Source organism: Channa argus, chromosome 9 (assembly GCF_033026475.1).
Source record: "Channa argus isolate prfri chromosome 9, Channa argus male v1.0, whole genome shotgun sequence".
NCBI classification, from domain to species: Eukaryota; Metazoa; Chordata; class Actinopteri; order Anabantiformes; family Channidae; genus Channa; species Channa argus.
The window spans coordinates 22,467,152-22,479,323 of NC_090205.1; the positions used below are offsets into that span (position 1 = coordinate 22,467,152).

Consider the following 12,172-nt stretch of genomic DNA (forward strand, 5'->3'; position numbering starts at 1 on the left):
TCATTATCTCATTATTTCCACATTTTTAAGGCAAATATATCAAATATAAACTGGAAGCCACAAAGGTAAGTGACGTGTTTGTGCAGTGCTGCCTGGTGTTTCCTAAAAGAGGCATTTCATTCACCTTTTCCAATAAATATATACGCTGTTTTTCGGCTTTGGCACGTGCACATGTTTTGACATCTAAACTAATAGAGCAATGAATCCAGATGCATATGGAAAAGTGACAAAGCCTCGTAGAGTGGGGAGATCGTGATGCCTCTGAGAGAGAAACCTGGCAGAGCCTCAGCTGTCAAGGCTGCCTGGATGTCAAGGAATTAGCCGAGGTTCTGGCCTCTCTCTGCAGCTCGTCTCCGCCTTTCCTTCATTCCATCGTTTAATCAGGGGCCTTAAGACTTTGATCCTGCACAGAAGGGCTCTGCCACATTATCATTAAGCCTCAGGCTGGTGATTTTTGTAGGACTCTATTTCTCAAAAGATGGGGAAGCCACTAAATTATATATTTTCACAACTGACTGCTGCTTTATCTATCTTCAATCTTTAGCTTAATGAACTCAAAATGGACTCATTAACATGGATTGTAATCAGGGACTTCCTGTGACAAACTGTCTTCTCTCATTCTGTCTAGAGTCTTTTCAAGCAGTTGACCTCCGACATGTACAGTTTGGAATTTACAGTACAGCGTGAATTACATCCTTCATAACAATAGATGTGTTTTCACAGAGATGCAGCACACAAACGTGTGTTATCTGTATCCACAATTACTTTTTAAAGCACCATTGAGCAAACTGCTTGATACCTCTAACCGGTTGCTGTTCCAAACACCTGAGCAGATCCAAACATACTGGGTGCCACATTTGTACATTCTGGCCATCCAAGCAGCCTGCTATATTTCCTTGATTGTTCTCATTGAATGATACTGTAAATGCCATCCTGCCATCTACAGAATCTGTCTGGAGTCTGGAGGTTAGGGGAATGTACCTGGACAGCGAAATAAAGATGTAACGCAGTCCCACTTGAACTATAGGACATGGGATACTACATTTTTTTTTCTTCTTAAAGCTACTATGTTCAGGTTTTTTAAAAATATATTCGTTAATTGAAATACACTATATTGCCAATTTTTTTCACTCACCTGCCTTTAGACCCATATGAACTTTAGCGACATCCCATTCTTAATCCATAGGGTTTAAGATGACGTCGGCCAAACCCTTTGCAGCTATAACAGCTTCAACTCTTCTGGGAAGACTTTCCATGAGGTTCAGGAGTGTGTTTATGAAATACATAATACACAGTGCTCGCAGTCTTCGCTCTAATTCATCCCAAAGGTGTTGTATCGGGTTGAGGTCAGGACTCTGTGCAGGCCAGTCAAGTTCTTCCACACCAAACTCACTCATCCATGTCTTTATGGACCTTGCTTTGTGTATCTGAATTCATTTATTTGGATGGGTGAGCGAATACTTTTGCCAATATAGTGTATGTTCTATGACTTACACTATTTGTGAAAAAGTGCTGTTGACACTTCCCCGGTATTCACTTTCTGAGTTTCACCCTTCTAACCAATCAGAGAAATTCAACTGCTTGATTAATGGGTTTTGCTGCATTTACATTTTTTGAAATTTGATAACAACTCATACCTGAAGGGTTGTGCAGACTGTGGCAGAGTGTAGCAGATGCACAGCAGACCAGTGAGTGCTGGGATCCACCTCTTCTAAATGTCTGAGAGAACATCTTTGATTTTGTAACTTAGTGTTCTACCACTAATCTAATCCTGTAGCCAATATTTTGAATTTTCACCTCTGTTCCTCAGTTTAAGGAACTTAATGGCTTTGCTTTGGAAAGTGGAGCAGAAAATGGTATTTATTATTATTTATTATGTAAACAAAGCCTGATCTGTTATGTTTTTGTGTCTCTCTGTATGTGATTAGTGTCATTATAAAAATCATAAAAGACATTCACTCAGAGTGCTCGCATGCAGAGACAGCGAGGCTATAAAATAAATTTTATATTATTCATTTTTGTGCTTTGATTCAAACCCTCTGTGGCATATTAAGATGTGGAATTAGGTGTCTCCTGTGCCCAAACAAAGGCTTTTCTTTTTCATTTGCACATGCTGTTTCAATTGATAATTAGTCTGGGTCTCATGTTCAAAAAATTAAAAAAATTAATGTGATTATCTGGGCAATAAATTAACAAAACCAAGTAAGGAAAAAAATGGTACTGAGCATTAATTTCAGGTCTTTTAATTCATTGTGGCCTTCAACTGGGCAGATTTTGGAGAATTTCTATGGGAATGTGTCTGTGCTGCATTATTCTCTACAGTACTGTATGAGTGTTTGTGTGTAACTTGGCACTGAGCCTCAGTGCACATCTTCGTTTCTGGCATTGTCCATAGTCCATCTGGTTCCATTGTACACACACATACACATCCACAATATGTAGACCAACTGCTGTGGACGATAACAACATTATAGAAACTGCTGTGTTTCCTTCTTTCGGCTTGTTATGAATAAATCAGCCGGACATAAACACTTTAAAGCGCTGTTGCTTTTTGTCTTATCTTTGCTCTGCAGTGCAGATAAAAAGTGGCTTGGAGTTAAAACCCGCTGGCTTGATAATTTCACCTTTATTGTGGCTGTCAGCCAATCGCAGAGCAGCATTCTGGGGCGGCACCCAGGCCTCCCTTGCCCCGTTCATTTCTCTGTCCTTCTCCATTTGCATCTAAGGACACCATAAGTAACAGTCCCAGCAACCTGCTCACCTTTAACTGTGAAATTTGATTTGACTCCAGGCCGAGGAGGAGACGACGGGGTTGTGGGTATATTTGTGGAGTCTTGCCAGCTTCCTTTCCCCTCCTGCTCTGTGCTTCATTAGCACCACTGATGACCACAGGGGTCAGCAGAGGTCACAAGGTCACACCAGTTCAGGAGCCAACGTCCTCATTTATTCCCTGTAGTTTTCATATCACTCATACTGTACAAGCAAGCCAACAGTAAATTATGTGGAAGATGCTTTGTAATGTTCAAACACTGTTTTTCATAGTGTACAGTCACTTGTAGTGAAAAAAGCTAAACCTTAACAGGGCAAACTCCAACTCATAAAGAGCCCAAAAACAAGTAAGTAATGAAGAACAAGCACTTTCAGACTTCCAACAAAAGGCCCTCTTACATGTGTTTCCAAACATTGCATGGTCTTCTTCAATATAACTGATGATCACGTGATTTATTTATCAAATGATTTGAAAAGCTTAAGAAAAGCTAGCACAAGGGTCTAGGGTCATCATAGTTAGTCACTATTTAACTCTAAAATATAATAATTGTTTCCATGTAAATAATGTGATCATGTGTTCCTTATGTTTTATCATGCGGATACAACAAATGTTCTGTTTTCCAGAACATCTCGGCCTAAAGAAGACTTTTAGTGACTGCTCTTGAGATCAGGGATAAGCTGACGCTGGGTGTTTGGATTCTGCCACTTGTACCGCTGACACCTGATGGTGACCCAGACTCTGTATTGTGTTTGCAGCTGCCCCTCACAGCCTCATGCGTCTCTCCCTTTTTGATGTCTGCACTTGCTCAACACAGACTAAACCCATACAGTAGCAAGACAAGCAAACTGTGCACAGCTTTTCAAACACACTATGGATCAGAAGTCCCAACTGGACTGGTGGAACATCCAATGGAAAGAACAGCAAATCATCACAGACTGTCTCATGTGTATTATCATTGTTTCCAAATCCATGCTTGGAATAAAATAATTCAGGGAAACTGAAGATTAAATATTGAATTTGTTTGACATTTTGCCTGTAACAAATCAACTCGTGAAGAACTTCTCAGAAAGTTTCCTTGCAGGTCCTTGTCTTTCTGGTCTCCTTTCTGTGTCCTAAATACTGATGCTTAACAGATAGGACATGTTTTTGTGTGTTGTGTGTTGATTCGAAATGGATTCTAATAATGCTCATCTGTAATTAGCTTTATTTGTCATTCGAGCAGCTGGCCAAAGCCTCATCGCCCATTTCGACTCAGTCGAACCTGCAATTAAAAAGTGCTGTGATGAGCACAGCTGGGAGGATGAGGCCTTTTTTTACGCATATGGGTGGCCGGGTAATGACAGAGGGAACTGACAACGGCCGACGCTGCCTGAAGAAGAGCTGCCGCAGACCAGAATGTCACCGCGGGGATACAAGAGGGAAAATGGATAGGGGGGTTTTCCAAGATTTCATCTCTTACTGACATTTCAGCGCTTTGTTGTGGGGAAGAGGCGGCCATCTTTTTGGCAAGAGTTCACAAGGGAGGAAAGTTATATAAGCAAGGCTCCACCTTGTTGGTGACCTGACCTTAGTGAGAGGTCACGGGGGTGGTGTGCCTCCACGCAGCAAAGATGATAAACATGTTGACGGCTATGGTGACCTGAAGGTGAGACGGTGAGTCCGTGTGTCACTAGCGTGGTCGTTAGACCGTCTCCAGCCACTGAGGAACCATAAAGAACACATCTTTTGTTTCACTCCTGAGAGTCCTGAGAGCTCTGTTCAGCATCTGTACGATGGTAAATATTGTCCCTCGTGCCTCCATTTAACCATATTCTTTCAAGGAACCAGAGATGGACTCTTTTTTGTTTGCCTTTGACTCAGCATGTTCTCTCATGCCTCCATGATTTACAGATGGTGACAAGCTTACAAAGCTTGAGGTAGTGGTATTATTTACAGTTGCTCACTACATTCAGTGCTGGACAGAGAAGTAGTGGAATGTGGGCTTATTTGAGGGGTACACCAGGATTGGTCTTGTTTGCTTTTGAACTGTTGTCTTAGCGTTAGTTCCACCACCAACAGTGATTCACTGCTGTTTATTTGGACACTAGCTCAGACCTTTGACCTGTCCAAATGGGTGGCTAATCCTGGGTAAAGCTACTGTGGGGCCCTTGATGCTTTTCCTCCGGTACTGCCTCCCTCTGGACCTAAATGGAAACACTGCCAAGTTTTACACATATATTTTACACACCCCAAGTGAGCTGCCTTTGATACGCGTCGTCAACTGAGGTTACTCGAAATGGCATCAGTTGGCTGTTGAACACGAGTCCGAAAAATCCGGGGGTGTAGAGTCAGAAAAGAGTGAACTTACCAGACCTCTACTAATCTGCAAAACCAAATGTTCACTAGGTGAAATGGAATAGGTGCGTCACAACTGTTTCTGCACAGCTCTTTCATCTCTTTACAGTAAGGTTTTATATTGTGTGTAAGGTCACATGCACATCCTCAACATCTGCCTTCATGCCTGGCAGTGGGAGACACATCTCCTGCCAGAGAATAAGCCTTTTCTCTGCAATGAAAACCAGTAACCAGCAATATTAACATAGGAACCAGACACTGCAGTTTTTCCAAAACAATACTTTATATTGTAGATGTCAAAGACAACATGTTAGAGCCAAGAAAGATGTACTATTTCTGTAACAATGGTGGAACAATTCAAAATCATAACTGATAAAAAAGAATATGCATTTTATACATATGTAAACCTATAACTGTTTTTGAACCACAGTGGTCATAGAGATAACTGGCTTATTTGTTGGAATGGACAACTGTAACAATAACCAGGCATCTGGATGGAGCCCTTCGAGAAGTCCAGATGTCACAAAGAACCAAACAAAAAAATATATAACTCCCCCAAAATTCCATCAAAGACACATGTAGCCTGGTGTAATCATCCATTCTGTTGATCCATTTTACAAAGCATCCCAATAAAACAATTTGTTTTCTACATAAATACAATAAAATCTATTGTCTGTGTTACAAGTGCTAGATACATTTTTCCTTTAATGTCAAATATTCAACTTAAGACTTTCAGGTTTGATGACTCCGTATGCTACCAGTAAAAGCACTACATGGAAAGCACCATTTTCCCCCACCATAAACAAAAAAAGCAGTAAAAGAAGTGCGACAGTTTGGGTACAATGAAAGGAATAAGGTCCTTCAGTGCACAATCCCTTATGCTGATATGTGGTATGAGACAAAGAGACAGGTAGGCAGTGCATGCAGACAAATGGGTCATGCAGAGAGAAAAAAGAAAGAATGGACTAAAGTTGGACCAGCCCACCTGAAAGAAAAAAAAAAAAAACATGGCTGGACTGAGCTAGAAGCTTAAAAGAGAGGGGGAGAGAGTGAGAGAGAGAGATCTCTCCACTCTTAATAGATGGAAATTATAGCTAAATGGAATGTTGCCGCTTCTTTTTTTTTTCATTACTGCACATTGTGTTAAGACTAACAGTGAGGACAGACAGTCAGAGTAGCCAGATTGTGCTAGTTTTGGCTCCTTTAGAGAAACCGAAGCATTTAACAGTAGAAAACCCATGAATGGCACTGTTTGTGTAAAGGTTCTGGGAATGTTCAGGGTGGGTTACCGAAAAGCATCTGATCAACATGCGCAGAGCATATTCCTGTGAAGGCGACTGGATCATATGTGTTTTCACATCTCATCTAAAAAACGCCCTGCATAAAGAATTATGGCAATGTGAATATAGTCCGAGACACAAATTATGTATAAATTACAAAAACATACAAGAGAATGTGATGCATTCCTGTGAAGGTTACGACAATGTACCAAAAAAAGAAAAAAAAAAAACAACATATTTTACACACGGTACAGCTTGAAAACCATACAAAATAAAACTGAACATGGTTACTCCCTACAAGTTCTAACTGCTAAGACTTGTGTTATGTTTTAAGTAAAATCAATTTTATGGCATATGAACATTTTCCTTTGCTTATGTAAATTTACAAAGTGGAAGAGGCATAAAACAGGTCTTAAAATGACCTTTGACCTCTAGAAATCTGCAGGCGCCATAGAAAGGATGCATGGAGGTGATTCAGGGACATACTGAAATCAAAGGTGCAGCATTTGCCATTTGAGGTCAGATACATTTATTGAAAATGAAAACATGCACTCCCTGCAACTCTGACTGAGAATTCCAAAACTAAAAAAATTTCAATCAGCATATTACAATATTATTATATATTTAGTATAAATAGTGTTAAAAAATTGGTCCTAGTAAAGGACGAACTAGGAATAGAGTTTGATGTCCTGTGATGAAGAAAGATCTGCTGTTGCAGCGATCCAGCACCTGTGATTTTGTTTGGATACAGGACAGTCTTGTTGAACACCAGGGCAACCAGAAACCCAGTCATGAATGGGATTTAACATTGGAGCTTGATAAATTCTAAGGAATGTTAATTTAAAATTGATTTGAAAAAAAAAAAAAAAATACAATTGGCCTGAGACGTAAAAAAATATATATATATTTATATCCTGTGTAATCATTTGCAAAGCGCTGTTCCGAATCAAATCGACCCGTCCCATTTTTTCCACAAAGTGTTAGGAAGAGGAACAAAGTTTAGAAACAGATCACCACTTTGGTCATTACTGAGATGTGTAAAAACCAGATTTTTAATTTTAGTCTCAGATTTGTCAAAATACTTTTTGGTGCCAGCCAAAATGTGTGTTCTTCTTCAATAGTTATATGCATAAAATCAAAAATGGAATTATACAAAGATGTACATGGATATATGTCAACTGAACACCTTTTAAAACAGTGTTATGGTATGAATGGAATCAATAAAGCCAAAAGCTTGTATCAGTGCCAAAACACAGAAAGGCAGCCAGTAAATGCTATTGAGCATGTAACCAATTATAGCAAGGACAGCAAATGGTGCCTTCAGTAACACCCAAAAAATTGCCAACTGTATGCAAAACCAATAGAAAGTATCATTTATCAATACCAGCTTCAAAAACAAGATCATAGTATTTCATTTTGTATAGATATATATGATATAGTCATTTCTTTTATATATAAATCTACTATGAACAGACAGTAAATACACAATTGCCCATCATTATACAAAGTAGAAACATTTTTTCCCACCCTCCCACAAAAACTTTGAACCTAGCAAACATCAACATGTAATTTCCACTAAAAACTCAATCTGAACTCTCACCTTTTGTGAAGTTTGTCACCTTTACAATGTAACAGAGAAACCAAGAGCAAAAAGTGAGCGAAATGTACAAAAGAGCCCAGAAACATGTAAAAAGTACAAAAAGAAGACCCTTGAGAAATGAAAGATAAATCAAAGGTAGTCACTGACAAATGTGTGTGGCAGGAATACTCAGGAGAACAGTGTCCTATGTACAGTAAAAACCACAGCACTCTGTTTCTGTTCATGGAAAAATACATTAAACATGACACTAGCCTTTCGATGGATTAAAAACAGAAGGTAGTCGCCCAGAGGCAAAACACAAATTGGAAGGATGGTTACAGACTGAAACGTTTGAACAGTGGCCACACAGTGCACACGGTGGTCGGTATAGTCATTTGCAAGGCCTATTGTTCAGAAAGTCCAAAACCTGTTTTACCTGCAAAATGGCCAACCAGATCTGACTACATCTAGGCTGGTGGCTGGTGTGTTGTATGGTCTGGCTAGCAGGGTTGAGCACTGACAGCCAGGTAAGTTTACATCATGATGGGTAAAGAACCCAAATTCTACTAAAGCACTCAAACAGACACGATTTATTTTTACCCTTGGTCTTTTGAAAAACTTATTCCAAAGGTAGATTTGACACAGTATTTAGCTCAGATATATAAATATGTCTGAAACCCAATCCCGCAGAAGTATTTAGCTAGAGCTGAATCAAGGCTACACATGTGCTACGTAAAGTTGCAAAGTTCTGCATGGCCTTAAAACAACAGATGTATCGCGGGTTAGTTGAATATTTATAAAGAGCAGCTTGTGCTAAACTGTATATGAACTGTATATGAATAGATGTACACACACCTGCTTCAAAGCACCTGACATTTGAGGAGCAGATGTGCTTAACAAGAGGCGTGACATGTTAAACCAGCTGTGAGAGCCCCTGAAACACCCCTATGGAAAATCACAGGTGGTATGGTCCTTATTACCATGGAAACCCATGTGGTAAATAGAGGGCTGGTTCACCAAAGTGGCCCATGCAAAATGAATTCTGTCATTATTCTGCAAAACGCAAAGTGATTTAAATGTGAAACAACGTTACTGGTGGGTCTGAGTTACATGCTCATAATTTAACTCTGCTGAGCTGATAGTCCACTATGGATAATTATTATCTAACTACTACTGTACATACAGTATGAATAACATTTCATGAAGTCCTGTTGCTCTAATACACTGCATGCTACTAAATTCCTAGGAGAGAGAGTGGATGCCCATTTCATAGACAGTTACTGATTAATACTACTCAAACCATAAACATCTTTTAAAACTGTGCCACCTCCAACCAACTTGTGACCGGGAACTTCCTTCTCAGCTGAGATTAAAAATAATTGGGGGGGGGGAAGGAAAGATGGAGGTACAGGGAAAGACAGTAGGCTGATTGCAGGGAACTACAGGTAAACGTGCCAAAGTCCTCGAGTCTATGTGCCAACATGCAGGCATTTAATGTCTTGCCTGAATTGAAATATTTAAGGGCTTGGGGAGAAGATGTCTCATTCCCTACCCTATTTTTAAGGCAAAGATCTTTCAGCAGAGTCCAACAGAAAATCCACCTGGTTTAAAAAAAGGCACAAACACAGTCTTTTACTGTCAGTCATTTTGAAATCAGAACACTTGTTGATATTTTTCACCTGTGATCTGTAATTGCCTTGGAAGATAGCAAGAAACTTTATTCCTTTCATCCACATGTCTTAAAAGATCAGAAATCATCCATCTTTAGAGTCTGAAGAGTCATAATTACATGATCTCTGGTGGTTTCTGATGAGAGCGAGAAGATGAAGATATAACACAGACAAAATAGATTGTAAGATAAGCAGATGGCTGCAGATCACCTGTGCATGGGTCTGAACGGCATTAAAGAAGTCTGTCTGTGTTGTTATAACAGCACTGGCACTCAGTGGTGTCTTTGCAGGCCCGTTAAATTGACCCCAATTCGTCCAAGGTCTTGAAGAGATAAAGGCGGCACATTTATGCTGATCAATCTTATCACTGCTTATCAGTGAATGCATTGATCATCCTCCAGTGTTCCATTTCCTTCTGCTGGCCAGTTATGTCAGCTCTGCTTGTTCTCTCCCATGATGCCATTTTATATGGCACAGGTGACAGAGGATGGGCGTTTAACCTGAAACTGATGGGAAGAGGACACTGTCAAATATAAAGTCTGAGTGGTCAACGTTTGGGGATGTTTCTTTACATAGGAGCTTCCTCTTCCATTGGTTCATCTTCAGTCCTGGGGAGAACGTAAAAGCATACTCAGTGCAGCAATCTTATTACATATAATAACTGATTTAGTATACCTGGTCTGCATACTTTTAAAGACTGCATGATTTAATTACGCATTGCACAAAACAAAAACAAAAAACCACAGGACCACAGGACAAAAGAAAAGTAGTAAGAAACTCAATATGTGTTTTTCAGTCATTGAGAGGACACAAGACAACAAGCCGTACCTCTTTCCAATGCTGGCAACGGACAATGAGGCCATAGCAGAGACCGTCTCTGCTTCCTCTGCATCACATCGGAGAGCTTCGCTCAACGAGCAACCAAGTGTGGAAGCAGAGCGCTGCAGCGAGCGCCAGTATTTACCTACAAAAGACCAGGAGAGGTAGGCCAATTACACCAAACTGTATGTTTATTATCATAGATATGATAATAAGAATAACTAAAAAATGTTGTGTCTAAATGCTGATGGGCCACTCACTGTGAGTTTCAATAACTTTCTCCATAGAGTGGACAGCATTGGCGTTTGGTCTCTGCTGCAGCACCTCATCAGGAATGGGCTCCAACTGCAACAAATAAAAAAAATATTAAGGCACATTTTCTGTTTAATATTATCTAACAAAAGCAAAAGATGCCGCTGCACGTTATAATAACAGCAAACTTATTGCAGTACTAACCATGCTGAAAACGTAGCCACTGCAGGGCAGAACACCTCAACCTATGGCTATGAGGAGCATACTTTTGTATGAGATAACCACATTTAACTTCAGGTATTTTTGAGAGGTAGTGGGTATGGTTAGAGATTAATTTTTTTCAATGTGAGTGACAGGTGTTCAGAAGCACTGCTCCAAAAACGCTCAAGAAATCTCTGTTGAACTAATGGGGTTCCCTTCTGGTTTGAAGGATCACTTTTGAATGTGGCTTAGAGCCCAGTGTTGAAACACTCCAAGAGGTGGGGAACAAGCTCTAGCTGCTGACACAATAGAAAATAGGCCTGCAGATGCACACCTCCTCCCACTCACCAAGCGCTGTGCTACTCTTTGACACAAACTACAATGTGAGCTTTGTACTACGTCTCGCTCTCAAGACACATACTCTTGTACACAGATGCATATAAATGAAAACTACTTCCTCACAAAGACACATACGTGCATACTCATGCGTACAGTGAAACACACCTCAGGGAGCGCTGCAAAGCCCATGAACCTCTCCAAGCCACAATTGAGAGGAAACAAGGCTATTCCCCCAAGTGCCTTCCCAACCCGGAATGATTCAATTTCCCCTTTGGCCGACTGCACATACGACACTTTCTCATCCCATTTTGTCAAACAGGCCAGTTCAGCTCTACATTCCAGCCCAAATGACATGCATCCCTTTTCTTCTCAGTCATAGCCCCAACGGAATAAAGGCCCAACTGAAAAACATGTAAAAACAGACACAGAAAAAAAAAAAACGAAAAAAAAAAAAAAAAAAACTGGCTTTAGATTGGGGAGTAGAATGCCAGAGAAAGGAGGAAAAAGCCACTGCTGGTCGGACTTGCTGGAAGTTTTCTTTTAATTAAAACAAATAGTGTGTGGGAGGGGTCCAAGCAGGCCAAGGGAGGAGACAGTCTGGGGAGAGGGATTCTATAATCCTGCTGTGGCACGACAGGCCACATCATGCACACAGGAATGGACAGAGGTGAATGCACACTCATACATATGCATACAGTCTTTGCATGACTTTTTACTATTAAGCCTGATGCTGTCTGCTATTCAGTTCACACTTTGATCCAGAGCAACTTACAAAAATGCTCGACTGCAGAGAATTCAGACGCTTAATCGCCTTAAAAAATTTGATTTTGTTCTGTGACTGCAAATCAACCTCTCTCAAAGGCAAACTTAGATTTTACAATGCAACAGGTACGAAGAAGAAGCAAAACATAAGCACAGAGCTGGCGTT

At 40.3% G+C, this 12,172-nt stretch overlaps 1 protein-coding gene across 10 annotated transcripts in view; it reads right to left on the bottom strand.

Annotated features, from left to right (window-relative positions):
• Nucleotides 1-5,368: 5,368 nt before the first annotated feature.
• hdac4 (histone deacetylase 4) overlaps nucleotides 5,369-12,172 on the bottom strand; it is a 118,852-nt gene continuing 112,048 nt past the window's right edge. For all 10 annotated transcript variants that reach the window (XM_067515252.1, XM_067515250.1, XM_067515247.1 and 7 more), the window contains 3 exons: nucleotides 10,713-10,797; nucleotides 10,462-10,597; nucleotides 5,369-10,241 (listed from right to left, as the gene is read on the bottom strand). In XM_067515252.1, the coding sequence (XP_067371353.1) occupies nucleotides 10,202-10,241; nucleotides 10,462-10,597; nucleotides 10,713-10,797 (261 nt within the window). In that variant the 3' untranslated portion in view covers nucleotides 5,369-10,201. The remainder of the gene's footprint in view (nucleotides 10,242-10,461; nucleotides 10,598-10,712; nucleotides 10,798-12,172) is intronic.